Source organism: Mobula birostris, chromosome 1 (genome assembly GCF_030028105.1).
Source record: "Mobula birostris isolate sMobBir1 chromosome 1, sMobBir1.hap1, whole genome shotgun sequence".
NCBI classification, from domain to species: Eukaryota; Metazoa; Chordata; class Chondrichthyes; order Myliobatiformes; family Myliobatidae; genus Mobula; species Mobula birostris.
Window position 1 is genome coordinate 114,545,972 of NC_092370.1, and position 26,725 is coordinate 114,572,696.

Sequence of the window (26,725 nt, forward strand, 5' to 3'; positions counted from 1 at the left end):
ACAAGAAAATTCACTGTGTCCGACACACAGGATCATACTAAGTGAAGGTTTCCTTACTGAATGCTGGAGATAGATGGGGTTTCAAGCCACTATATTCCAGTCACACGAAACATATACTGGCCTTTGATAGATTTTCCAGCACTACATTTTGTATACACCCATCTTTGTTCAATGACATTACACTCTGCTCTGAAAAATTTCAAGGCAATTATTTTTCCATGTGTAAAGTGTCGTCGGCTTATCTGAGGCGACATACAGAGATAAATAAATATCATCTTCTAAGCAAGATAAAAATGTTTTTTATTAGGCTTAAGGCACCAACTTGGTTGTACAGTTCTTAAACATCTTTTAAATTTTGAACACAATGGCTGTAGTGTATAAAGATTAATAATGTTACATTTGTGTAATCATGAAAACCAAGATTCTCTGTAAGATACTGTGGTGTACTCTGCATTGGCTGGGCTAACAAGCAGAGATTCGGGATTGTGTTGGGGCACAAGAGATAAATTACTCAAATAGCAAGTGAGTAACCTTTGTTAAACTTTATCTGACAAAATGCTTTCAATTTTCAAAAATAAATCCAAAAAGTTAAATATACCTTGTGTTTCTTTGTTCAGCCAGTTTGGGTTGTATGTGAAAAGACAGTTTGCTGCTTGGTGTAAACATGGAAAGAATTTAAGGGCAACCTTTGTGGGATATTTTTGGTGGAAGATGTTGAAAGTGACCAACAAAGGTTTGCATTGTGTCCTCAGTAACACACACCACCTCATCATTCGCAATGACATCTGATTTAGAATTTCCTATAAAAAACAACTTAAGAGCTATAAATATTGTAGATTATGTAGGCTATCAAAGCAACAATTGATCATTCAGTGAGTGTAAAAACTTAAAGGGAGTGCTTCACTGGGTTATTCAAACCACAGGCCAAATGTGTAAAAGGAACTGCTGTTTGAGGTATGGCTCACAACCAAGTGTCCAGCCCAGGCAGCTGCAGTGAAAGATTGGTTCTGGGTTTTTCACACTGACTTGCTAAAACGGCATCAAGGGTCTATGTTCAAACATTAATAAATGAGTCAATGTTTTCCCTGGCATTGAGGTACGGTAGCTAGTAGGAGCTTGAGACAGCGAATGAAACAAGTGTCAGGTTTAAGCTCTCCGTACGTCAACGTTCAACAGTTCTTTCAGATCTATTTCAAACTTGCTGCAATAACGTGCAGGTTTCCCCTTTGCTGTTTGAGATTCTGACACATTTCAGTATCTTCTATTTTGACACTTGATGATTGCCATTCCCGTAACAGGTTTCACCGTGACCCTACTCCCAAGGGTCTTTCTGGATGAAAAGCATAAGTAGCTGTTGGTGACCAAAATTGATGTGTAGTGTGAATCCTCAGTGTTACAGCACCAAATACAACGTGACCATGAGTGTGACCCAGGACGACACTCCTGAGTGAAACCAATTAATTATGCCAAAAGAAAAGAGAGGGTACCATTCCATGGTATTACAGGCAGACTGTGTGAAAAGTGCTGTCGATCATCAACCAGACTGAGTAGGGAAAAGGAGGACGGAGCAATGTCAACATAGTGGTTCCGAGGAAGGCAGTGGGAATGATGCCCTTTGGTTTCCACATACTGAAGCATCACTGGCCAGACCTGGGCTCACAAGTCTGGTGCGAGGTATGGAGGTGAAGGCAGGCAGATGTGGTAGACAGTGTTGTAGTTGAGAATGGAATGGGTGGAAGATGGAGGGGAGAGAATAGGGAAGGAGGGTTGGGGTGGAGGGAATAGGGCGAGCATGTGGTGTGCAGGGAGAGAATGGGTGTTGTGGGAGGGGATGGGGTGTGTATGTAGAGTGGGACATTAGATCTGTGTTGCATCTTTGAAAGACAGTCAGAGGGTCATGGTCAACGCTGAAAAAATAATGAGGCAATTAAAAAGGGTAATGCAACTTTTTCACCTTCCCCGTAGATTTTGACCTGTTGCACATGTCAGCTGTCTGGAGCTTCCAGAAGATCATCCATGTATTCCAGCACTTCTCCCTGCAGATACAGGCATGTGCTGCATGTTAAATTTAGAAACACAATCATTATAACTGTCATGCTTCATGGGAGTAATTTCAGGGGTTCTGCATAGCTGCTGGCTACATTGAGGAACAAAAACACTCCTGTGTCATACACTACAAAATGACGCTGAGAACCTCATTGTACTGGTTTGAACAGGTGGCTGACGACTGCCCTTGGAGATCTTTGCGACCCCAGGACGCAGTATTCTCTTGGGAATCAGGAAGCACCCTGACCCCTACCTCTCACTATGACAGGCACTTCCCAGACTTACCTCTGTCAATATAATCAAAGGGAAGAAATGTCCAGTTGATACTCCAAAAAGCCAAATAGTTGGAAAATCACCAGGCCTTTGCTTTTCTGAGCACAACTGGTCAGAATAGGGCACTACCCAACCCATAGCTAGACATTTAAACCAGGGCTAATTGCTGGAGAATAAGGAGGGCACTGACACATGGGGGAGTAAACCATGTCATATTAACTATAATATTTTCTATCACATTATATATGAACATCTAGATGTTGTGTTGTCCATATTGTCCGCTGAGGGAGTTTTCTGCCGTCACCCTGGTAGTGGTGTACACTCCACTTCAAGTCAATGTCAGGCAAGCACTGGATCAGCTGAGTACCATGATCAGCACTTACAAAACAGTGCATCCATTCATTTGGGGAATTTCAACCAGGTCAGACTGAAGAAGTCTCTGAACATCTACCACCAATATATCACCTGTGGGACAAGAGAAGCCAACATACTTGGCCACTGTTACACCACCATCAAGAATGCTTACTGTGCCATCCAACGGCTGCACTTCGGAAAGTTCGATTACTTGGCTGTACTTCTACTCCCGGCATACAGGCAAAGACTAAAGACCGCAGCACCAGTGGTGAGGGCCACGAAGGAATGGTCAAGAGAGATGGGGGGATGCTTACAGGACTGCTTTGTGTTAGCGGACCGGACAATATTTAGGGATTCATCTTCAAATCTGAATGAATATGCCGCAGTTGTCACTGATTTCATTAAGACCTGTGTGGTTTCAAAAAACATACCAGACATACCCAAACCAAAAGCTGTGGATAGACCAATAAATTTATAGTCTGTTGAGGGCTGGATATGTGATACTCAAGACCGTCATCAAGAACTATACAAGAAGTCCAAGCATGAGTTATTTTAAGAGCGAGAAAACAATTCTGATTGAAGTTCGAGGAGTGAAAATTTTGAAAGTACACCTGAAGGTAGGATACTGAAAGCCTGCTGCAACCCACTAGTGGGAGTGTTCAAGGATATCTTCAGTCTCTCACTGCTATGACTGGAGGTACCCACCTGCTTCAAAAGGGCAACAGTCATACCAGTGCCCAAGAAGAGCAGGGTGAGCTGTCTCACAGACCATCATACAGTAGCATTCACATCTACTGTGATGAAGTGCTTTGACAGGTTGGTCCTGGCCAGAATGAACTCCTGTCTGAGCAAGGACCTGGATCTGCTGCAATTTACCTATCGCCCCAGTAGGTCTACAGTGGATGCAATCCCACCGGCTCGACACACGGCCTTAGATGACTTGGATAATTGCGATACCTATGTCAGGTTGCTGTTTATTGATTACAACTCAGAGTTCAACAACATCACATCCTCAGTACTAATCAACAAGTTCGAAATCCTGAGCTTCTGTACCTCCCTCGACAACTGGATCCTTGATTTCCTTATTGGCAGACCACAGTCAATGCAGATTGGAAATAATATCTCCTCCTTGCTGACAATCAATACTGGCACTGCTCAAGGATGCTTAGCTCACTGCTCTACTCTCTCTACTTCCACGACTGTGTGGGCAGGCACAGCTCAAATGCCATCTACGAATTTGCCGATGACACAACTGTTGAGGGCAGAAATTCAGACAGTAACAAGGAGGCGAACAGGAGTGAGATAGGTCAGCTGGTGGAGTGGTGTTGCAACAACACCTTGCACTCAACGTAAGACCAAGGAACTTATTGTGGGATTCAGGAAGGGGAAGTCCAGAGAACACAAGCAGTCCTCATCAAACGATCAACAGTGGACAGGGTGCGCAGTTTCAAATTCCTGAGGATGTACCCTGGGCCCAACATATCGATGCAATTACAAAGAAGGCACAACAGTGGCTCTATTTCATTAGGAGTTTGAAGAGACTTGGTATGTCACCAAAGACTTGCAGATTTCTACAGGTGAACCAACAGAACATTCTAACTGGTTGCATCACTGTCTGGTGTGGAGAGGTGACTGCATAGGATTGGAAATAGCTGCAACTCAGCCAGTTCCATCATGGGCACTAGCCTCCTCAGCATCAAGGATATCTTCAAAAGGCTATGTCTCAGAAGGTGGCATCCATCATTCAGGAGCCCCCACCACCCAGGACTTGCCTCCTTCTCATTGCTACCATCAGAGAGGAGGTAAAGAGCCTGATGACGTACCCTGAACATTTTAGGAACAGCTTCTTCCCCATCACCATCAGATTTCTGAAAGGACAATGAACCGCACAATCTTTTTTGCTTTCTTTTTGCATGACTTATTTGATTTATTTTTAACACACTGTATATATTTCTTACTGCAATACATAATAAAAGACTATAAATTGCAATGTACTACTGCTGCAAAACAACATATTTCACAACATAGGCCAGTGATATTAAACCTGATTCTGAACCAAAAAAGTTCTGTAAATGATCAAATACATCCATTCCATCATGAAGACTTTGTGCTTCGATATAAATGATCAGGAATTCACTGCAAAATTCTTGAGCAGTGTTTGCTAAGAATACTCCCTCTGTGCAGGGAGAGGAGGGAGTGAGACGTAAGAGTAAGTGTAATGAACCGAAGCTCCTGGCAGGCAACTACCACACAGACACTCATTCACACGCACCAACACACACCCACACCAACACAGCACAAGCACACAAAATACAGAAAAAATAAATAAGGTCTTTGGAAGCTGAACTCTTCAATCTTAGAATGTCTGGTTCAATATTAGATTACAAGACGCAAGAGCAGAATTAGGCCATTTGGTACATAGAGTCTGCTCTGACAATCAACCATGGTTGATATTTTTCTGTCCCATTCTCCCACCCTCACCTCTTACCAATCAAAACCTTATCAATCTCTGCCTTAAATACATAAATGATTTGGCCTCCATAGCCCTCTGTAGCAACAAATTCCACAGATTCATAAGATTGCATGATACAGGAGCAGATCACCATTCAGTCCATCGAGTATGAACCACCATTCTATCATGATTGATTTATTATCTCTCTTAACCCCTCCACTCTTCTCCCTGTAACCTCTGACACCCTTACTAATCAAGAAAGTATCAACTGCCGCTTTAAATATACCCAATGATTTGGTCTCCACAACCATTCGTGGCAATGAATTCCACTGATTCACCACTGTCTGGCTAAAGAAATTCTTCCTCATCTCTGTCTAAAGTGATGTCCTTTTATTCTGAGGCTGTGTCCCTAGTCCTAGACTCTCCCACAACTGGAAACAACTTCTCCACCTCCGTTCTATCCATGCCTTTCAATATTCTGTCGGTTTCACCGAGATCCCTGTCTCCCTGTCCTCTTTCTAAATTCCAGTGAGTACAGGCCTATAGCCATCAAACAGTCCTCATATGTTAACCCTTTCATCCCTAGGATCAATCTTGTAACCCTCCTCTGTAACTTCTCCAATGTAAACACATTCTTCCTTAGGTAAGGGGCTTAAAACTGCTCAGAATACTCCAGATGTAGTCAGACCAATGCCATATGAAGCCTCAGTATTACATTCTTGCTTTTATTTTCTCACTCTCTCAAGATGCATTTGCCTTCCTTACTACAGACTCAACCAGGAAGTTAACCTTTGGGGAACCCTGCACTAGGTCTCCCAAGTGCCTTTGCACTTCTGATTTTCGAATTCTCCCCATTTAAAAAATAGTCTGTGGCCTACCACTTCTTTGTCCATTCTCCTAATCTGTCAAAGTGCTCCGGCTGACTCTCCTTCCTCAACACGGGCTGCCCACAAAGCCATCAATTCCATCACCCAAGTCATTGACACGTCTAACACCAACCACTGAGGAACATTAAGAGTCATGGGGGTCAACCAGAAAAAGCTCCCTTTATTCCCACACTTTGCCTTTGGCCAGTCAGCAAATATTCTAACCATGCGAGTACCTTTCCTATAATACTATGGGCTCTTATCTTGTTTAGCAGGCTGAAGTGCAGCATCTTGTCAAAAGCCTTCTGAAAATCCAGTAGACAATATCGTCTCTGTCTATCCTGCCTGTTACTTCCTCAGAATTCCAATTGATTTGTCAAGCAAGGTCTCCCTTGTCCTTGGGCTATTTTATCATGTGCTTTCAAGTACAAATATCCTGAAACTCATCCTAAATAATTGACTCTACAATCTTACCAACCACTGAAGTCAGACTAACCCACCTATAATTTCCTGTCTTCTGCCTCCTTCTCTTTTTAAAGAGTGGAGTGATATTTGCAATTTTCCAGTCCTCTGGAACCATTGCTGACACTAGTGATTCTTGAACGATCACCACTAATGTATCCACAATCACTTCAGCTGCCTCTTTCAGAACCCTGGTGTAGTCCATCTTGCTCAGGTGACACTGGCCTTCAAATTCTTCAGCTTCTCAAGCATCTTCTTAGTAATAGCAACTGCACTCACTTTTGCCCCCTCCCCACTCAACGGCATTTATAGCAAACTACTAGTGTCTTCCACAGCTGGGGATGATGCAAAACATCAATTCAGTTCATCAACCATTTATTTGTTTCCCATTATTGCTTCCGGAGTGTCATTTTCCAGAAGTCCGACATCCATTCTTGCCTCTCTCTTTAAATACCCGAAAAAACATTTGGTGTCCTCTTTCATATTACTAGCTAGCTTATTTTCACAGAGCTATAGAGCCACAGAATGCCACAACATAGAAACAGGCCTTGTGGCCCATCTGGTCCATGCTGAACCATTAATCTACCTAGTCCCATCGACTTGCACCCGGACCATAGCCTTCCAAACTTCTCCCATCCATGTAGCTACCCAAATTTCTCTTAAATTTTGAAATTAACCCCGAATGCTCCACTTCTGCAGTCAGCCTGTTAGGCTCTCTCACCACCCTCTGAGTGAAGAAGTTGCTCCTCATGTTCCCCTGAAACATTTCACCTTTCATCAAAAACCATGACCCCTAGTTGTAGTTTCACCCAACCTCAGTGTAAAAAGCCTGCTTGTGTTTACCCTATCTATACCCCTCATAATTCCGTATATCTCTATCAAATCTCCTCTCAATCTCATACATTCCAGGGAATAAAGTCCTAACCTGTTCAATCTTTCCCTATAACTCACGCCCTTAAGTCCTGGCAACATCCTAGCAAATTTTCTCTGCATTCTTTCAATCTTATTTACATCTTTCCTGTAGGGAGGTGACTAAAACCAGACACAATACACCAAATTAGGCCTTACCAATGTCTTTTACCATTTCAGCATATCATCCCATCTCCTGTGCTCAACACATTGATTTATGTATGAAGGCCAATGTGCCAAAAGCTTTCTTTATGACCCTATCTCCATGTGATGCCACTTTCAGGGAAATATGGATCTGTTTTCCCAGATCCCTCTGTTCTACTGCAACCCTCAGTACCCTACCACTCACCATGTAAGACCCACCCTGGTTGGTCCTCCCAAAGTGTGACATCTCACTCTTGTCTACGTTAAATTCCATCTGTCATTTTTCAGCCCACTATTCCAACTGATCCAAATCCTATTGCAAGTTTTGATAGTCTTCCTCACTATCTTGGTATTATCCACAAATTTGCAGATCAAGTTTACCACATTATCACCCTGATTATTGCTACAGATGACAAACAAGAACAGACCCAGCACCGATCCCTCTGGTACTGCACGAGTCACAAGCCTCCAGTCAGAGAGGCAAGCAGTTACTACTACTCTCTAGCTCCACCCTCAAGGCCAATGTCTAATCCAGTTTACTACCTCATCTTAAATGCCCAAGCGACCGAACCATCTTAACCAATATCCCATGCGGGACCTTGTCAAAGGCCTTGATAAAATCTATGTACACAACATCCACTACCTTGCCTTCATCTAATTTCCTTGTAACTTCCTTGAAAAAGTCTAAGGTTGGTTAGACATGACTTATCACACACAAAGCCATGTTAACTATCCTTAATCAATCCCTGTCTATCCAAATACATATATCCAGTCCCTTAGGATACCTTCCAATAACTTTCCCGCTAATGATGTCAGCCTCACTGGCCTAGAATTTCCTGGTTAATTATTAGAGCCTTTGTTAAACAACAGAACAACATTACCTATCCTGCAATTCTCCAGCACCTCACCTGTGACTAAAGATGTTTTAAATATGTCTGCTCAGGCCCCTGCAATTTCTGTACTAGCCTCCCACAGGGTCAAAGGGGACACCTTGTCAGGACCTGGGGATTTATTCACACTAATTTGCTTCAAGACAGCAAACACCTCCTCCTCTGTAATCTGTACAGGGTCCATGCCTTTGCTGTTGTATTGCCTCACATCTATAGACTCTGTGTCTGTCTCCCGAGTAAATACATCTACAAAAAATCCATTTAAAATATCCCCCAACTCTTTCGACTCCATGCACAGATTACCACTCTGATCTTCCAGAGGACCATTTCTGTCCCTTGTTATCTTTTTGCTCTTTATATAGGTGTCTCTAGAAATCCTCATAATTCTCCTTCACCTTGTCTGCTTGAGCAACCTCATGCCTTCTTTAAGCCCGCCTAATTTCCTTCTTAAATGTTCTCTTGCATTCCTTATACCCCTCAAGTACCTCAATTGTTCCTGTCTGCCTATACCTACAATGCACCTCCTTCTTTGTCTTAACTAGGGCCTCGATATCTCTCAAAAACCAAAGCTCCTAACCTGTTATCCTTGTCTTTAATTTTGACAAGAACATATGAACTCTGTACTCTCAAAATTTCACTTTGGAAGACCACTCACTTACCAAGTACTCCTTTGCCAGAAAACCACCTGTCCCAATCCACACTTGCTAGATCCTTCCTGATACCATCAAAATTGGCCTTTCTCCAATTTTAATTCTCAACTCGAGGACTAGACTGATCCTTTGCCATAACTACCTTGAAACTAAAAGCATCATGATCACTAAATGCAAAGTGTTCCTCTATGCAAATTTCTGCCACCTGCATTGACTCATTCCTTAATAGGAGATCTAGTATTGCACTCACTCTAGTTGGTCTTTCTATGTACTGATTAAGAAGCCACAGACTTTTGAGTGGTCTATAATATAATCCTATTAATGTGATCAAACATTTCTTATTTTTCAGTTCTACCTATAGATGCTTCAGTAGAGGAACTCTCCAGTCTGTCCTGACTGAGCACTGCTGTGTCATTTTCCCTAACTAGTAATTCCACCCCTCACACTCTATCATGCTTCATATTTCATCTTTTCTCCCTTTATTGCTTTTTTGGTTGCCTTCTGTTGTTTTTTAAAGGCATCCCAATCTTCTACCTTCCCGCTAACTTTTGCAATATTGTAACTTTTGCAATTTTGCCCTCTCTTTTGCTTTTATGCTACCATCATCCCTTCTCGATCCCCTTCCAATCTACTTTGGCCTTCCCCTTTACTCAGAAATTATTTACTTTTCGGTTCTGCTTTCTAATTCAGTCCCTAACTACTCAAATTCCCTCAGCAGACCCTCTGTCCTCATTCTATTTAAGTACCTACATGGGGGACCACAACTACTGGATCTTTTCCTTCCAATTCCAAATTCCTCTGCAAGTCAGATAATATGACTTGAACCTGGACACCGGGCAGACAATACAACTTTCAGGACTCTTGATCCTTGCAGTGAAGAATTGTGTCTAATGCCCCGTGTAAGGTGGTTACTCCTTTTATGTTACCGCTAAGGCTAATAAAATGGCTTCTTTCTTATGTTATAATAAAAATGGCTTTTCTGTAATAATAACTGCGATGTAAGGAGTTCTCTCTCCCGCTTGTTTGGGTTATATTATTGATAAGAGAGGGAATGAAGCAGTAAGTGTCCATGTTATTCTTTTTGTGGGTGATATTCTGGGAACCGGGTGGTTTGGCAGGTTTTCGGGAGGAGAACCGAAGAGGAAGGAAGTGCTGGACGCCCTCTGGCCGACCCCCGAGCGGCGAGTCGAGGGGGTCGGAGGGGATCGCATGGTGGAAAGAGGACCCTGTTAATTGAGCTCCAACGGTTGTGCACGAAGTGGTTGAACTCTGATAAGCTTGGTGCCTTTTACTTTCCCTTTTATATTGTATCTCTATTAATTACATAGTTCCAGTAAGACATATAAAGTGTAATCTGTAAATCATAGATTGTGTGCTGTCTGATATTTGATGTGTGAGTTTGTACCAGGTAGCATTACACAGCAACTACGCAACCATGAGACACAGTTTGACGGGCGGACGGGGCTCCCCCTAGATAAACACAAGCCGATAGCCCTGCGCGTTACATTTCTGGGGCCATCGTCCGGGGTTGAATTCTGTGTAAGCTGTATAAATCACCACGTTAAGTAGTGCGGAGATGGACCGGGATAAGATTGTAAGCTGGTGTGAGCTCCAGGACGTACCGGTGAATCATGCGTGCGTGTTAAGTGGGGTGGATTTCCGCACTTTGGAAGAAGTGCTAGTGCGAGGGTTGAGCCTGATTAAAGCTATCGGAAAGGTAGAACTGATAGCTAGAAGGTGTGGTAAAGAACTGGAATCAAGCTGGGTGTTGGTTCGTACGAGTGCTGACGTCATGACGTTGGAACTGCCAGTGACGGTCGGCGTCCAAGGGAGGTGGGGCCATGGGGCCTTCACGCCTTCCCAGAGAATGAATGTGAGGAGACACCGGAGGAAGAGTTTGATGAGACACCAGGGGAGGTGCCAGTAGCCAGAGATGGAGGGTTGAAGGAATTTGCGAGGGAACAAGTTCTCGGGGTAATGAGGGAAGAGGGGCAAGAGGGGTCAGAGTGGGAAGGATTGGTCAGGCCCCGTCCCCCAGCTAGAGGTGAGACCTCCGAGTTGGCAGCTGCCATTACCCCCCTGGTGAGAAGGGCCGAGGGGCCCCACCCGAAGCTGAGAATTTTCTCAGGAGCTACACCTACCCCGGAAGGGGAGGACGACTATGACACATGGATCGAAAACACGTCCCAGTTGTTTGGGGAGTGGCCCGGCTTGCATGAGGAAAAGAGATAGCGATTGGTGGAAAGTCTGCGGGGAATGGCGGCTGGTGTCGTCAGGGGACTGAAAGCTGAACAGCGCTCGGCTTCCCTGCGGAGTACCTGGAAGCTTTGGAGGGTGCGTTTGGATTGATGGGAGGTTCCTGGGAGCTTTTAGCGGAGTTTCAAAACATGGGGCAGGGAAGAGGGGAAAAGCTCTCAGAGTACATTTTTCGGCTGGAGATAATGCTTAATGGGTTGCGGTGCCGAGGGGTAATGAAGGCGGATGAGGTGGTGAAGTTGAGGATGAATCAGCTATCTAGAGGTTCCCTGGGGGAGGACAAGGTGGCTTGGAGTCTCCGGCAGTCCTATAAAAGGAGCCCCCCTCCATCGTTCGGTCAGCTGTTCAGAGGTGCGGGAGGATGAGAGCGCGTTGGGCCGGAAGGAGGACTCTGGCCACCGGGGACAATCCTCAGCGGTACAGGAGGTGGTGGCAGGGTTGAGAACCGAGCGACCCAAGGGGTCCCAGGTGGGTAGGGACCCCTCGCATGAGTGGATTGACAGGGAGAGCACCTCCTTCAGAGGACGGGCCGTGCAGTGGGCTGGAAGTGGCAGGCATCCCGGGAGGAGAGGGGCGATGGGTAGCGTGTGCTATAACTGTGGGAAAAAGGGAAATTTCCGGCGGGAATGTGAGCGGCAGGAGGTGTACAGCTGTGGGGAAGAGGGACACTTCTGGAGGGATTGTGAGAGACAAGACGCCCCGCGGAGGGCAAGCCCCTGGGTGACTAAGAAAGGAGAGGTGTCGGGAAACTGAGGAGAGACTCAGTGAGGGAACCGACTGGAGTCTCTGGAGGAATACGTTCCCCGAAATCTGCCATGGGACCCCCGCAAGCCCCTACAGATGGAGGGAGTCTTTGCAAGGGCCATCCTTGACACCGGGTCACAGGTCACCTTATTGTACCAGTCATTCTACAACAAATATCTACAGCATTTGCCCATGATCCCGTTTAATGCCCTGGAGATTTGGGATATAAGTGATGGTGCTTACCCGTACGATGGGTACCTGCCAGTGGGATTGGAATTCTCGGAGGGCAATGTGAGAATGCCGGAAGCCCTTGAGGCGCTGCTGCTGGTTTGTCCGGATCCGGTAGAAACAGGGTGGCTCTGCCCTTCTGGCGGGGACTAACTCCCCTCTGGTGCAACGGCTCCTGGGAGCCTGTAAGGAGAAGGCGGGGGAGAACTTTCTGGAAACCCTCTCGGTACACCCAGTGTTTCAAGCGGCGTTCAAAGAAGCGGGTTGCCACAGGGGGCTGGATCCTGAGTGCAAACGAAGGACAGTGTGGTGTACTTTGGCGAGGCCTGAAGTGATACGGCCAGGGGAGGTGGCACTAGTGTTGAGGATCCCCAGATTCCCTGGAGTACCAGCGGGCGAGGCCCTGTTAGTAGACGCCCCGGAAGACCTTGAAGGGGAGTCTCGGTTCCTGGCTGGGGTACTGGTGAGACCTCAATTGCAAAGGCCCTCGGTTGTACAGGCACGCCGGATGGGGGTGATTGTAAGGAACACAACGGAGACGGAGATCACCATTAAGTGCGGGATGCCCCTCGTGCACTTGTTCCCAGTGACGGTGATGTCTAGCACCCCCGTGAGGCCCACTGGAGGAAAACTATTGGAGAACGGGGGCGGCTGACCGAGGAGGCCTTTAATTTTGAGGACTCCCCCGTACCGCCGGAGTGTAAGAGAAGGCTGGTGGAGAAGATGTTGAAGCTAGGGGATGTCTTTTCTCAGGGTGAGTTTGATGTGGGCTGTTCCAAGAGCACCTCGTTTAGAGAAAGGTCGTGGCGGCTGGCCCCGGATGACGTGGAAGATGTGCAGCAGCACTTGCATCAGTTGAAGGATGCGGGGATTATCGCGGAGTCCTGGAGCCCCTGAGCGTCCCCCATAGCAGTGGCTAGAAAGGAAAATGGGAAGGTATGCATATGCGTGGACTACAGGACCCTGAACCGGCGCACTGTCCCTGACCAGTATACGGTCCCGAGGGTTGAAGATGTGTTGGCCTGTTTGAGTGGTTCCCAGTGGTTTTGTGGAGTGCGTATTACCAGATTCTGATGAGTGGGGCCGATAAAGAGAAAGAGAAGACGGCCTTCATCTGTCCCCTGGGATTCTTTCAGTCCGAACAAATGCCCCAAGGCATATCGGGGGCCCCAGCCACCTTCCAGAGGGCCATGGAGAGGACAGTGGGGGATATGAATTTGTTCGAGGTGTTGGTGTATCTGGATGACTTGATAGTGTTTGGATCTACTCTGGAAGAACATGAGGAGTGGCTGCTGAAGGTGTTAGGCCAATTAACCCTTATTACAACTACATTTCTCTTCTCTTCTCTTTAACGTCTCCCTAAACCATGATGCCATGCACGGTTAGGTTGCGCATCCTTCCTACAGCCCCCTCTATTGTCTGTACAAGAATCTCAGACCTGTTAGACAAGCTCGAGGGCTGAGGCTCCACCAGCACTACCTCTTGGATTTCCCCTCCCACCTGCCTCACTCAGTCACATCTTCCTGCCCCTTACGACAAACCAAAATATAGAATCTGGTTTAAGCAAAGCTTAACATACATGAATTGCTGTCTTTTCAGCACAGACAAACTTGGGACAGAATAATGAACGTATAAGCAGCACAAACTTAGAAGCTTTGTATGCAGAAAGTTTAGAAGCACCGGGGACTTAGAATCTGGAAAACTTCCAAAATGTGGTCTCTATCACCCCCTGCAGGTGAGTTCTGTCAATGACATGCTGCAGTGCATCACCATTTACTGGTGGTGCTCAAGAATTCAAAAAACAATTCAGCCTCACAAATTCTGAACAATGAAGAATTATAGATAATATCCAGACCAGTTTATTACGGGGTCTAATGTTGTAGCTACAATAGAGGCATAATTCTGCCTCTACTTCTCCATGCTGTTTGCACACCCAGTTACGGACAGAATTTACTATGAGAAGAAAATTGCAAGTGCACACTGGTGCTTTGGGAATCAACTAATGGCCAGGCTCAGTAAGGACAACATATTCCTTCCCAAAGGACCTAATGATCCTAGGAAGTTTTACCACGGTTCAGTATTTCCGTGGACCCTCCTGATTACCAAGACCATTTTGAAAACAAAATAGTTCTAGACTATTTAATTAACTGATTTGATCCCACGTCCTTGGATTACTGGTCCAGGCTCATGGACATGTATGCTAGTTGAACCATTCCTTGAAATAATGTATGAATTATCTACAGCAACCCACACAGGGTAATTTAAAATCTGCCTGTTCAAAGCTGACCATTTTATGGGTCTTTGTCCTGTGTGATTCCCCATGTTCTTCCACTCCTTGATCCAGAGTTTGCATAATCCTCGGGAGTAGCCAGCAGGAAATGAGTGGACAGGGACGATCTCACATCTCAACTCCTAACTCCGCCAAGCTCCCTCCTAAACTTCAGGGGCTCAGAGCACAGACTGATACCCAGCAATGATCCTAACAGCAGTAAAAATAGGCCACTTGACTCCTCAAGCAAGCCCCTGCCCCACCATTCAATAAAACTATGCCTGATCTATTTCAGATCTCATCCCCTCTTCTCTGCCAGATCCCCACAGTCCTCAATCCCCTATTTTAAAAGGTTATCTACCTCCACTTTAAATACAGTTACTAAGCTGCCCTCCACAGATCTCTGAGGGATTCAGCACACTTTTTGAGAAGAAATTTTGACATACAGTACCTTTGTTTTAAATGATGAGTCCTTACCTTGAAATTATATCTGTTCTCAAAAATCCAAACAACATAAACATTTCAATAAATACTCAGCCACGCTGCCCTCAGGATGTGAGATGTTCAATAAAATTACCCATATTCTGTTCTAAATATGGCTGTAACCCAATTAGCTTCTCTTGATAGGACAACCTTCTCAGTCCAGTAATTAGCCTGGTAAAGCTCCTTTGGATGTCCTCCAGTGTTTCTCTGATTTTGTTTTAGATAAGGAAACTTCTGAAATGCCTGCTTCGCTGCTGCTGCTGCTACTGTGTGATCCAGAATCTCTGGAGGGGAAGGCCCCGAGTCCTCGGCTTTGCTTGTTGCTCACCGGCCGGGGTGGGGTCAAGGCGCTCGGCAAAGGATGGTGCTCAGTGTCGGAGGGCTGGTCGGAGGTTCGAAGTTTTCGGACAGACTCAGAGTCCGCTGCGGTCAGGTGCTTCCAACGGTGCTGCATCGGCAAGTTTGCGGCGCTTGGAGGTTCATGGCAGGGAGAGTTTCTCCCTTCTGCCGCCTGCGTTAGATGATGGGGCTATTGGGACTTTGAGACTTTTTTTTACCGTGCCCATGGTCTGCTCTATATCAAATTACGGTATTGCTTTGCACTGTTGTAACTATATGTTATAATTATGTGGTTTTGTCAGTTTTAGTCTTGGTTTGTCCTGTGTTTCTTGTGATATCATTCTGGAGGAACATTGTATCATTTTTTAATCATGCATTTCTAAATGACAATAAACGAGGACTGAGTGTCCTCATAATCTAATCTAAATCTAATTAAAACCATACACAGTATTCCAGACAAGAACTCACAAACACCCTGTACAATTACAACCAAACTCCACACCCTTTGTAATAAAGGCCAAAACACCATTCGCCTTCTTCACAACTTGATGGGCCTGCCTGCTAACTTTGTGTGAATCATGCACTAGAATGTTTAGTGTTCTCGGTGTAATCCAAATCCATGGGAGTTGTCCACAGGATAATTCCCATTGCCCCTGAAATATCACTGCTGCTAGTAATAAATGTGTCTATCTGACAGAGTGAGGTTAAAATCATACCTCTCCAGATGTGGATACGCCAAGACCCCAGACTTGCAGAATACTTTTGCTTTTGAACTCCAATGCCTACCTGTTCACCATAGCTTGCGGATTCACTGGGAAATAGCTTATCATTGTCCCATGCACTGAAGTACAGTGAAGAGATTTTCACTGTGAAATGTGTTTTCTGCTTTACCACTTCCTCCACTGATGGCCAATGGAGATTGCATGGTTCAACACAGAGTGGCCTTGACTTACCTCATCATCATCCATTAGATGTTGCTGGGCAAACTCGTGCATCTGAAGCTGAAATTTGGTCTGTTTGTAATATCGCAAAGCTTCCTGGAAATTAACCACAGTTAAAGATCATTTAAGAGCTGGTATATTTGTTCAATGGCTAAATATCCATGCATTGATCAATCCCAACAGCAGTCACCACACTCCCGAAATAATTCATTGATATTGTGATGGGACATTACATCACTGTGTTAAAGCACATCCTATGGTGTACATAAAGATGCACAATACTATTTCTCCCCACCTTCTCCCTCTTGTTTATCAATCACTACCATCCTTCTCCACTCACCCTTCCAAATCTCCTCCCACATTCAGTCTCCTCTCTAGGCCTGACCTATGCTCTCCTCTCTGAAATCCCACCATCACAGCAACGAATGGTTTTGTAACTTGTTTCCAAACACAAACAGATTGCATGGCCATGTGCGTTCTGTACCTGCAGACCATGTGCTGATTTTCAAAAGAAATCGCTAGCTCCTAAGAGTATATATCGGCTTGAGTCAAAGTTTCATCATGTCGGGGAGATTCGGACTGATACATCAACAGGGTGCAGACTGCAGTTGAATGACTATCCTCTTTAAGGTTGACTCCTTTGGTTAGATATTGTGTCCATTTATGGCCTCTGCAGCTGGTAATGATGGGGCTTGAAACAGTGGGTGAAGGATAGACACTAACTGAGTGTGGACCACCAGCACTGGGACATAACACGCCAGGAAAAAAGCTTAAATGCTGTTTACTAGATGAGGACAACTTGTTTCATTGTTGTTGGGGATAGAGATATCCTCAGGTCTGGACTTGGTCAGAGAGCAGTGGGCACTGGAACGGGTGGTAAATGATAGGGACACACAAGGAGCTCAGCAGGTCAGGCAGCATCCATGCAGTGAAATGCACAGTCCACGTTTTGGTTCAAGGCCCTTCACTTGGATTGCATGAGCTGCTCATTCATCTCAGGTGAGATCTGGTCCCGACTCACCCAAGGAACTAGGGATTGAACAGCAGTTACTGGGGCCAAAGTGATCTCTTGGAGGAACTCCCCTCATCCAGTGGAGCTGACGAAGAAGTTCCCTTCCAATTTCCTGGTACTCTGCTGATTCCCTGGCTTTCCCAGATGAAGGCTCAGTTGCCAGGTGAGACGCCCGAGACACAAGGTGGTGTGGGAGAACCCTAGTGCCCGGTTTTGTTTTACTCAGCTACCGAATGGCAGAGACAAGAATGCGAGCTCTGAAGGGCAGTGGCAGGAATGGAAGCTGTGAAAGCTAGGACGAGGTGGCAGCTGTGAAAGTTAGGATGAGGTAGAAGCTGTGAAAGCTAGGATGAGGTAGAAGCTGTGAAAGTTAGGATGAGGTAGAAGCTGTGAAAGCTAGGATGAGGTAGAAGCTGTGAAAGTTAGGATGAGGTAGAAGCTGTGAAAGCTAGGATGAGGTAGAAGCTGTGAAAGTTAGGATGAGGTAGAAGCTGTGAAAGTTAGGATGGAGTAGAAGCTGTGAAAGTTAGGATGAGGTAGAAGCTGTGAAAGTTAGGATGAGGTAGAAGCTGTGAAAGTTAGGATGGAGTAGAAGCTGTGAAAGTTAGGATGAGGTAGAAGCTGTGAAAGTTAGGATGAGGTAGAAGCTGTGAAAGTTAGGATGGAGTAGAAGCTGTGAAAGTTAGGATGGAGTAGAAGCTGTGAAAGTTAGGATGAGGTAGAAGCTGTGAAAGTTAGGATGGAGTAGAAGCTGTGAAAGTTAGGACAGGGTAGAAGCTGTGAAGTGCAGGGAGGGGAGCTGTTGAAGGGAAGGGTTAGAGGAGCTGTTGTTGGACAGGGAAGGCAATTCTGTGGTTTGACTGAGTGGGTGCTGGGAGTCTCTGCCCAACACTTCTATATCCATAAACTAACAAAAAAATTCCATCCCTTTTAATTCTTACCCTATCCCCGCGCACCCCCACCCCCCCCAAACCCACCCGCCAAATTCCCCACAGAACCCTCTGGTTACGTACTGGCCTCGGTGCAAAATCTTCATCGGTCAAGCCCCACTTCTCCTTGTGGTACTGGTAGTAAACCAAATTCTGCTTCATCACCGAATCTTCTGGATCAAACAATAGGTAGGTTGCCACACACGGGGCTGCATTCTTCATGTTGTTGACTGCAAGATATCAGTAGGGAAAAAAAAGCCAAGGTAACGTTTCCACAAGAGGGACTGCAGGGTTATCATTGTTCCTATGCCACACCCAGTCATAATCTACTTGTACTTTCCAAGGAAGACACATCAGTATGTAACCAACATACTAGCTCCAACAGACTTTTTGGAGCATTGGGCCCAATCCTTGAGTAAACTGTGGTCGGGTTAGCATTTAATGCTGGGAGCGTGAAATCTGGGATAGTGCTGTTGCAAACAACTGAACATCTGCCTTATACGTTAGAAGTTAATTGGCATCACCCAAAGGGCAGGTAATCACTTCTCTCCCAGCAAGAGTTGGTCACTGATTTCCCAATGGGCAGATGGGCACTCATCTATCGATCATCCATCTCCCAAAGACTCTTTCGGTCAGTAGCAGGATGCACACTCAGTAAGTTAACTGTGTGCGAAGAATTGAGGCATTTCATGCATGCATAGATCTAAAACTGAGTCTCATCGCTTCCCACATCCCAGAGCTACAGGAAGTTTGTACCTGAGAAATCCCAGAATGTTACTGAAAGATGTGATCATTCTGTTTGTCCCCCTCCCATCAACTTTCTCTGGTTTTGTTCAAGGCAGCCCTTCCACTGTTACTTAATTATCCTTCTACAAGCTCATTACAGACTGACTGCCCTGCAGCATGGGATCGAGAGAAAGTTTGCAGTTCACTATTTTTTAAAATCAGTACGGCCCCTCAAACCCAGTTTACTCACGTTTATAATAAGCAAACTGCAAGTAGTGGTACATTGTAGCCAGAAATTTCTCCACAAGAAAGCCTCCAACAACAGGGGTTAAATCAGGTTCACACCTCACCTTGCACTGCAGAACCTCAGCGTAATGATCTGGAAGCAGAAAAGGTCTCTTTACTTGGTAATATTATCCCGGCACAAACCACCATAAGACAGTCGTACCCACCACCTCAACTACAAAACATCACAAGATGTAAATGAATTAACATAGCTATGAATGGGATTATTCTGCCTTTAATTTAAAAAGTGTTGATAATTAAAGACCCTTTACCAATTTAATACCAAATATCGGTGTCATTAACTGCCTGGCCAAATTAAAAGCAATAGGAGCTATGCTTTAGCTTATCAACTCCTTAAAAAAACAATTGATCATGGAATGATGAGGGAAGCAGGAGCTGGAAAGAAAAGTGGGAAGGGAGGAAGGGGGAGAGGGACAGGAAAGGAAATAGTTTCTGTATAATTCTTCCTTAATTATATCGCCCAACAAGAACAAAACTTTTAGAAAATATGCACAAACCTGCTATGGATGGATAGAAATCTTTAAACTCTCTCACTTCCCGAGAGCTCTCGCAGGTAGCAATACACTCATCAAAAGCCTTGAGGAAGTCAGGAATGGCCAACTCCATTTCAGTAACAGACACTGGGTAGTTCTCTGCATTATAGGCTTTCACTGCTCGAAGGAAGAGAGTCTGAAATTCCACAACAGCCCTAGTCAGTACTGTCTGTTTGTAAAGAAATGTTTGAAGTTGTAGAGGGCAGAAGGAGTGAAAAGAATAGGATGAATGTCTGTAATAGCACGGAGACCAAGGACGTCTAGATGACACTGTGCTTTCAGAGCTGCCTTGTTAACAGGTGACGGAGGGGATCATAAACAAATGAACATGCAGGAGAGGATTCTGTAAAAGGCACAATAGTAGTTGCTTGAATGTGAAACAAAAGAGAAAGCTAGAAAATCTCAGCAGACCAGACAGCAATAGTGCAGAGAGAAACAAAATTAATATTAAAGGTCAATGTCCTTGAATCTGACACAAATAGGAAAGACTGGTTATCTGAAGTTGCTGAATTCACTGTTGAGTCCCCAGAGCTGCAATATGCCCAGACGGAAGGTGAGATACTGGAAGTCACGCTTACAGTGGGATTTGTTGGAGACTGTAGAAGTCATAATGACAGTAATGAAAAGTTTAAATGACTAACAACTGCATCATCTGTCCAGATTGCATGGAGATGTTCTGCAGACAGGATGTAGAGACTTACAACACGGAAACAGGACCTTTGCCCCAACTCTTCCATGCCAACCAATATGTCTATCCAAGCTAGACCTGTTTGCCAGCATTTGACCCATATCCCTCTAAACTTTTCCTATCCATGTGCCTGTCCAAGTGTCCTTTTAAATGTTGATATTGTACTTGCCTCCACTTCTTTGGACAGCCTGTTCCATCCAGTGAAGCCCCTCAGGTCCCTTTTAAATATGCCCCTCTCATCTTAAGCCTATGACATCTAGATAATGGGAAAAAGATGAGGTCCACTCATGATTTTATATACACCTATAAAGTCTCCCCTCAGTTTTCTGTGCCATGAGGAATCAAGTCCTAGCTTGTCCAACCTTCCCCTGGATCCCAGGGCCTCAAGCCCTGGCCATCTCTGGGCTAATGGTCCTGATGCAGGGCCACCCAAAATGATGGCTGCCCCTATCCTCCTGCCTCTGCAGATGCTGCTAGAACTATTGAGTTCTTCCAGCTCAACGATGCTGCCTGGCCTGCTGCGTTCCACCAGCATTTTGTCTGTGTTGCTTGAGTTCTTCCAGCTGTTTGTTTCACTCTAGATTCCAACATCTGCAGCCCCTTGTGTCTCCACAGGTACTGAGGTGTAATTTCAGCATAATTAAAATCAGCTCAAAAGACTGACAATCCCTTGCTGCACCCTGGAAGATAGATTAAGACTAAACAGGCAGTTTAAATGGTTTGGCGTGGACTAGAATGGCTGAAGGGCCTGTTTCTGTGCTGTACTTTGGTAGAAGGAAGGCTTTTCATAAAGATTGAGGCTGAAACAACATTCAGTCTCCTGTATCAACGTCCATTCACAGCCCACCCCACAAGCCAAACCCACATCAATCTTTTTCAGCACTTGCATTCATCTGCCACCTTTGTGGTTAGACGATCATCACCAACATGGATTGGCTGAGCGTGGCGAGGCAGCGAGACTTTACTGGATCAATGAGGTCTGTAACCCATACTTTGATAAAACCACAGGATAGGCTCCATCAACTGTCTCTACAGGTGCATCATCTCATGTTGCTGAACCTTTTTAATAAGCCCTGATTGTGACTGTTCTACTGTTGTCTTGGCTGGTCTCACACTGTCAATAAATCTGGAGCCCTGCAGTGTGGGTGGACACAGAACAGGCACACCGTACCACCAGTCAGTGGTTTCACTGGATGTCTACACCCAGCCACTGGTTTCTCCACTCACACTGGGTCCACTGGATCTCTGCACCCAGCCACTGGTTTCTCCATTTACAGTGGGTTCACACAAACTGGGTCCACTGGATCTCTGCATCATCAGTCACTGGTTTCTCCACTCACAGTGGTTTCGCTGGATCTCAACCCAGTCACTGGTTTCTCCACTCAAACTGGGTCCACTGGATCTCTGCATTATCAGTCACTGGCTTCTCCACTCAAACAGGGTTCATTGGATTTCTATACCATCAGACACTCGTTTCTCCACTCACACTAGGTTCTCTGAATCTCTGCACTCTCCCTCACTTTCAGAGATTAAGGGAGCTAGGGCTTTACTCTTTGGAGAGAAGGAGGATGAGAGGAGACATGATAGAGGTGTACAAGATAATAAGAGGAATAGATAGAGTGGATAGCCAGCGCCTCTTCCCCAGGGCATCACTGCTCAATACAAGAGGACATGGCTTTAAGGTAAGGGGTGGGAAGTTCAAGGGGGATATTAGAGGAAGGTTTTTTACTCAGAGAGTGGTTGGTGCGTGGAATGCACTGCCTGAGTGGAGGCAGATACACTAGTGAAGTTTAAGAGACTACTAGACAGGTATATGGAGGAATCTAAGGTGGGGGCTTATATGGGAGGCAGGGTTTGAGGGTCCGCACAACATTGTGGGCCGAAGGGCCTGTACTGTGCTGTACTATTCTATGTTCTATGTTCTACTTATCTTTCTACTCATACATACCATTTTAGTGACTATCTTTGCTCTGTTCCTCCACTCAGTTCAGACACACGGGAAAGCAACAGTGACTGTGTGGGATTTGCAGCAAAGTAAAAGTTAAAATATGTGCTAACCGAATAGAGCAGACACTTTGTACAGCCTTTTACTATGTGAAAGCTCACTGAGGCAACAGTCAAGATGATAAGCTGTCAGAGACAGTGTGCAGTCACCCAGGCTGAACAGGACATTTTAAAGAACTTTTGTGCAGCCTTTCTGTTCAAGCCTGGGAACCAAAGTCACTGAGTATACCAAGACAAGGTAAAGATGCAAGCCAAGGATTCTAGGGCATCACTTACCATTGGACCACTATTTTATTACTACTCAAATATCGTCCTTTAATGCATGGATTTAATTGGTGAAGAATGACTGAAATATCCATTATGTTTGGCAATTAAATATAGAAATGATGGGATTCAGAAGTGCACAGAGTTTCTATTGGATCATTATATGTATAAAACTGGTCAATTTCTGTATAAAACTGGCATTTCTTTGTTCAGCTTTCAGAGTAGTGTGATGAAAGGGGCCATGCTGTTCTCCTTGTGCACAAGTAAATGAAGTGTGTTTGAGGAATGAGTGCAAGCTGTCAAGAGTTCAGTTAATCAGCACCAACGGCTGGAAGAGGTCCCAGCCAGGGGCATTCTCATGCCTTCCACTCACCTCATAGCTTTTCACTTCCAGATCATTAATGAACTCATCAGAGCCAGGTAAACTGCTGTAATAAGCCATGTTCTGCTGCATCATTGTATCATCAGGGTGCTTCTGGAGGAAGGTATGTGCTGCTGAGATGGCCTTGGGAATGTTATTGACCTGATACAAAAGGACAAACAGCTCCATTAGGCTGCAATATAATCAGTCAGAAACTAACACCAAAGTGGAAAGAACATTCTAATAAGCTGACGTTTCCTTGATGAGATCTGGACAGAGCCTTTGTCAGAATTCAAACACCCTGACTCTTCCTCAATGCATCATGTGCAGATCTTCTATTGGTATAATGCTCCACATGACCTGGTGCCTCAGCAGACACATCAATAATGTATATACTGTACCCCTCTATCTACCTGCCTGATCTTAAGCTGTTTTGTGAGTTGGGTTGTGTTGGAGAGAGGATCTTCCTATTAGGTATCTAAGTTTAGAGGAGATTTGCTATTGGAGTCCATCAGTATGACTGTCATTGCCTGTCTGTTAGAATGAATGCAAAGTGAAAGAAGGGAACTGTTTTATTGTTCCCTCGGACATAATGTGCTTCTATAGAAATGGAAATATTAGCGGAGGACAGAAGATGTAAATGGGTTGAATGGTCACCATAATCAGCCACTACTTTATGATCTTCTCAACATCTATTCCCACATATTAATGAATTACTGTGGAGGCAGTAGGAAGTATTCCAAACTTCCTTTCAGAGAGTAAAAGTAGCAACCTACAGGGTCTGGAGATAACTGAAAAAGAGAGATCCCCAACTTTTCACAGGGGTAACCTGAATTCATCCCAGGAAGCACACATTGCAACAGGAAATGCCAGGTGTAGCCGTAGGTCACTGAGCACAGCCTCCCTCCACATTCACACGCTGCAAATCACTTTGCTTCAATTTCCACCAAAGAAAAATTACAGCGCGACTAGCTGAAGGAAATGAAAACCCTAAGTTAGATGGTAAATGACACTTTCTGAAGCGACGATTCAAATGTGGGACTGAGAAACAGAATATTGCAGTAGCTTCCAGTATCATCTTTGCTATGGTTTTTAAACCACCAGCCCCAGGACACTACTTGTGATAGCATTCACAGTAGGCAGCAAGTATGAAAACAGCCACAGAAGCAGCCTAGCTGAATAATTTAGGCATCTAAGTAAATGATAGGGATCAAATTGACTGAGCTGAGGAGAAGGACTAAAAGAGATGAGTGCTTATACAGAGCCAACCAGCCTATATCTCAGAGCACCAATTATGAAAATAAGTTCCTCTTATCTGTTGTTTTGAGAGCAAGAAACTACTGGGTGGCCTGTAATTGTCTGCAGAAGGACAAATCCTTTTTTTCCTCAATTGTTTGGCTAACGCTCGAATCCCAACACTGGGATAGTAAGGAGAGACAAACGTGCGCTGAGGATTATCTAATAGATGAGATGCACCCAGTAGATCATAGAAGCTAGGGAATAGTGCTAAGTCTTGGAACATATCTGCATTATGAAATAGGAGGTATTGGTGGATCTAGAACAACTGGGGAAGCGTGCCAAGGAATAGCAAACGGAATTTACCTCAGACAAACGTGAGGTGTTGTACTTTGGTAAGTTAAACTGAGGCAAGACATTCACAGAAAATGGCAGGACCCTGGAAAGTGCTATAGAACAGAAAGCTCAGAAGTACTGATACAAAATTCTATGAAAAGGATGACACAGGTAGATAGGATGGTGAAGAAGGCATTTGGCATGCTGTCCTTCATTGGTCAGTGTAATGGGTACAAGTGTCGGGACGTCATGTTTCAGCTGTACAAGACTTTAGAGAGACCATACTTGGAATATTGTGCACAAATCTGGTCACCTAGCTAGAGAAAATATGTCATTAAGTATGTTATTAAGCAGAAAAGATTTAGAAGGGTATTAGTGGAACTGAGTGCTTGAGTTATAAGAAGATACTGGACAAGATGGGACTGTTTCCCCGAAGGGCAGGAGGCTGAATGGTGATGTTTATAAAATCATTAGTGGCTTAGGCAAGGTGAATGATCAGTCTTTTTCAAAGGGTGGGGGATTCTAAAACTAGACGACATGTGTTTAAGAAGAGAGGAAGATCTAAAGGGGACCTGAGGAGGAGTTTTTTTTTCACACATGGAGTGGTGGGTATGTAGAACGAGCTGCCAGAGTAGAGGTGGGTAGAATTTTAACACTTGGGACAGGTACATGGATAGGAAAGCTTTTGGAAGATATGGGTCGAACACAGGCAAATGGGAATTGCTCAAGTATGCACCTGGTCAGCACTGATCTGTTGAGCTTAAGGAACTGTCTCCATGCTGTATAACTTTATGACTAGATGCGGTGTGTTTGGATTTTCAAAAAGCCTTCGTTACGAGACACCACTAACCATGCCACTTGCACAATCCTTGCTTTGAATACCCCAGCATTTGGGTCCAAGCCATCCTCGTCAAGGACTCTCACCACAGTACGATTGAACCAACATGGACCCAGTGGGGTGACGGGGCCCTTTGTCTTCTGTGGCCAGCCACAGCAAGAAAATTTCAAGACAGAGCCTGGAGAGACACAACCGCCAGGTTGCCGTTTGCCAACTATTGCAGGAGGGTAGCCAAAGTTGCTCAGGTGAGGTTGTCGGTCTGATAAAAGTTTAAGGGAATGGGGGATTCTCAGTTCCCTGTAAACAATGAAGTAAGTACTGACTATGTCTGTGACTGCAGTGTGTTTGAATAATGTCTCACAGCTGCTTTCTTTGGAGCAAGATAAGGGTTAAAGTTTGCCCAGATCCACATAAGATGTCTCTGGGCTTTTCACACCTTTTGATTTTGACAAAAAGCAGTACCTGATGGAAATTAGACAGAACATTCCTTTCTTAATTAAAGCATAAATTTGACGAATGTTCTTATCTTTGTAATTAAGTTGTGGCTCCAACAAACCAGGTAGAGCATTCTTTTCTTTAATTAAGGTGGCTGGAGTGTCTAACAAATTGATTGTTCTTTGTATCAATAGTCCATTGACTTGGCCGGAACGGCTATCAAACTGATTGTTCTTTTGTATCGGTGGCCTTATAACTTCTGACAATTCTGACATCGAGCAGTGAACTTGTAGAACCGCCGGGGAGATGAGAAAGATTCTCTCCCTAATGTCGGGTCAGAGTTCACTTGCTGGCTGAGCTCAAAGAAATAAACGGGTGAAAAGATAAGTAACAATCTTTATGTGCTGTCGTTATTTGATTCAGCAAAGTTATGTTTACAGGTCGCTCTGCGGAGCCAGTCCATCTTCTGACCCCACAGAGATTTGACAGTGACGCGGGCTCTTGCTGTGGCTTCCTCATGTAGTGCTCATTAGCTTTTGAACTCCAACTGTCCTGGTTCCCTCTGGAGTGTGGAAAGATGGCTTTCATTATCTCTCTTCTGACTGGAAGAGCTCTGGCTTGGGCTACTGCGTATTGTGTATGCAGGTCAGAGATTCGTGGCCATCATGAGGATTCAGACCTGAGGAAAGGTGTTGGGTGCCCCAAAGAGACATCCTGAATCCAGCTCTCATCCACAATTACCATCACTGCC

The 26,725-nt window shown here is 44.9% G+C and overlaps 1 protein-coding gene and 1 pseudogene across 1 annotated transcript in view; one reads left to right on the forward strand and one right to left on the reverse strand.

Moving 5' to 3' along the window:
- Positions 1–287: 287 nt before the first annotated feature.
- crtap (cartilage associated protein) overlaps positions 288–26,725 on the reverse strand; it is a 41,618-nt gene continuing 15,180 nt past the window's right edge. Inside the window, exons 2-7 of the mRNA XM_072260571.1 lie at positions 23,142–23,291; positions 19,777–19,948; positions 19,224–19,352; positions 18,332–18,477; positions 16,319–16,402; positions 288–2,036 (exon numbers count right to left, since the gene is read on the reverse strand). Coding sequence (XP_072116672.1) covers positions 1,986–2,036; positions 16,319–16,402; positions 18,332–18,477; positions 19,224–19,352; positions 19,777–19,948; positions 23,142–23,291 — 732 coding nt within the window. The 3' untranslated portion in view covers positions 288–1,985. The remainder of the gene's footprint in view (positions 2,037–16,318; positions 16,403–18,331; positions 18,478–19,223; positions 19,353–19,776; positions 19,949–23,141; positions 23,292–26,725) is intronic.
- On the forward strand, positions 10,623–12,055 carry LOC140195147 (modulator of apoptosis 1-like; annotated as a pseudogene).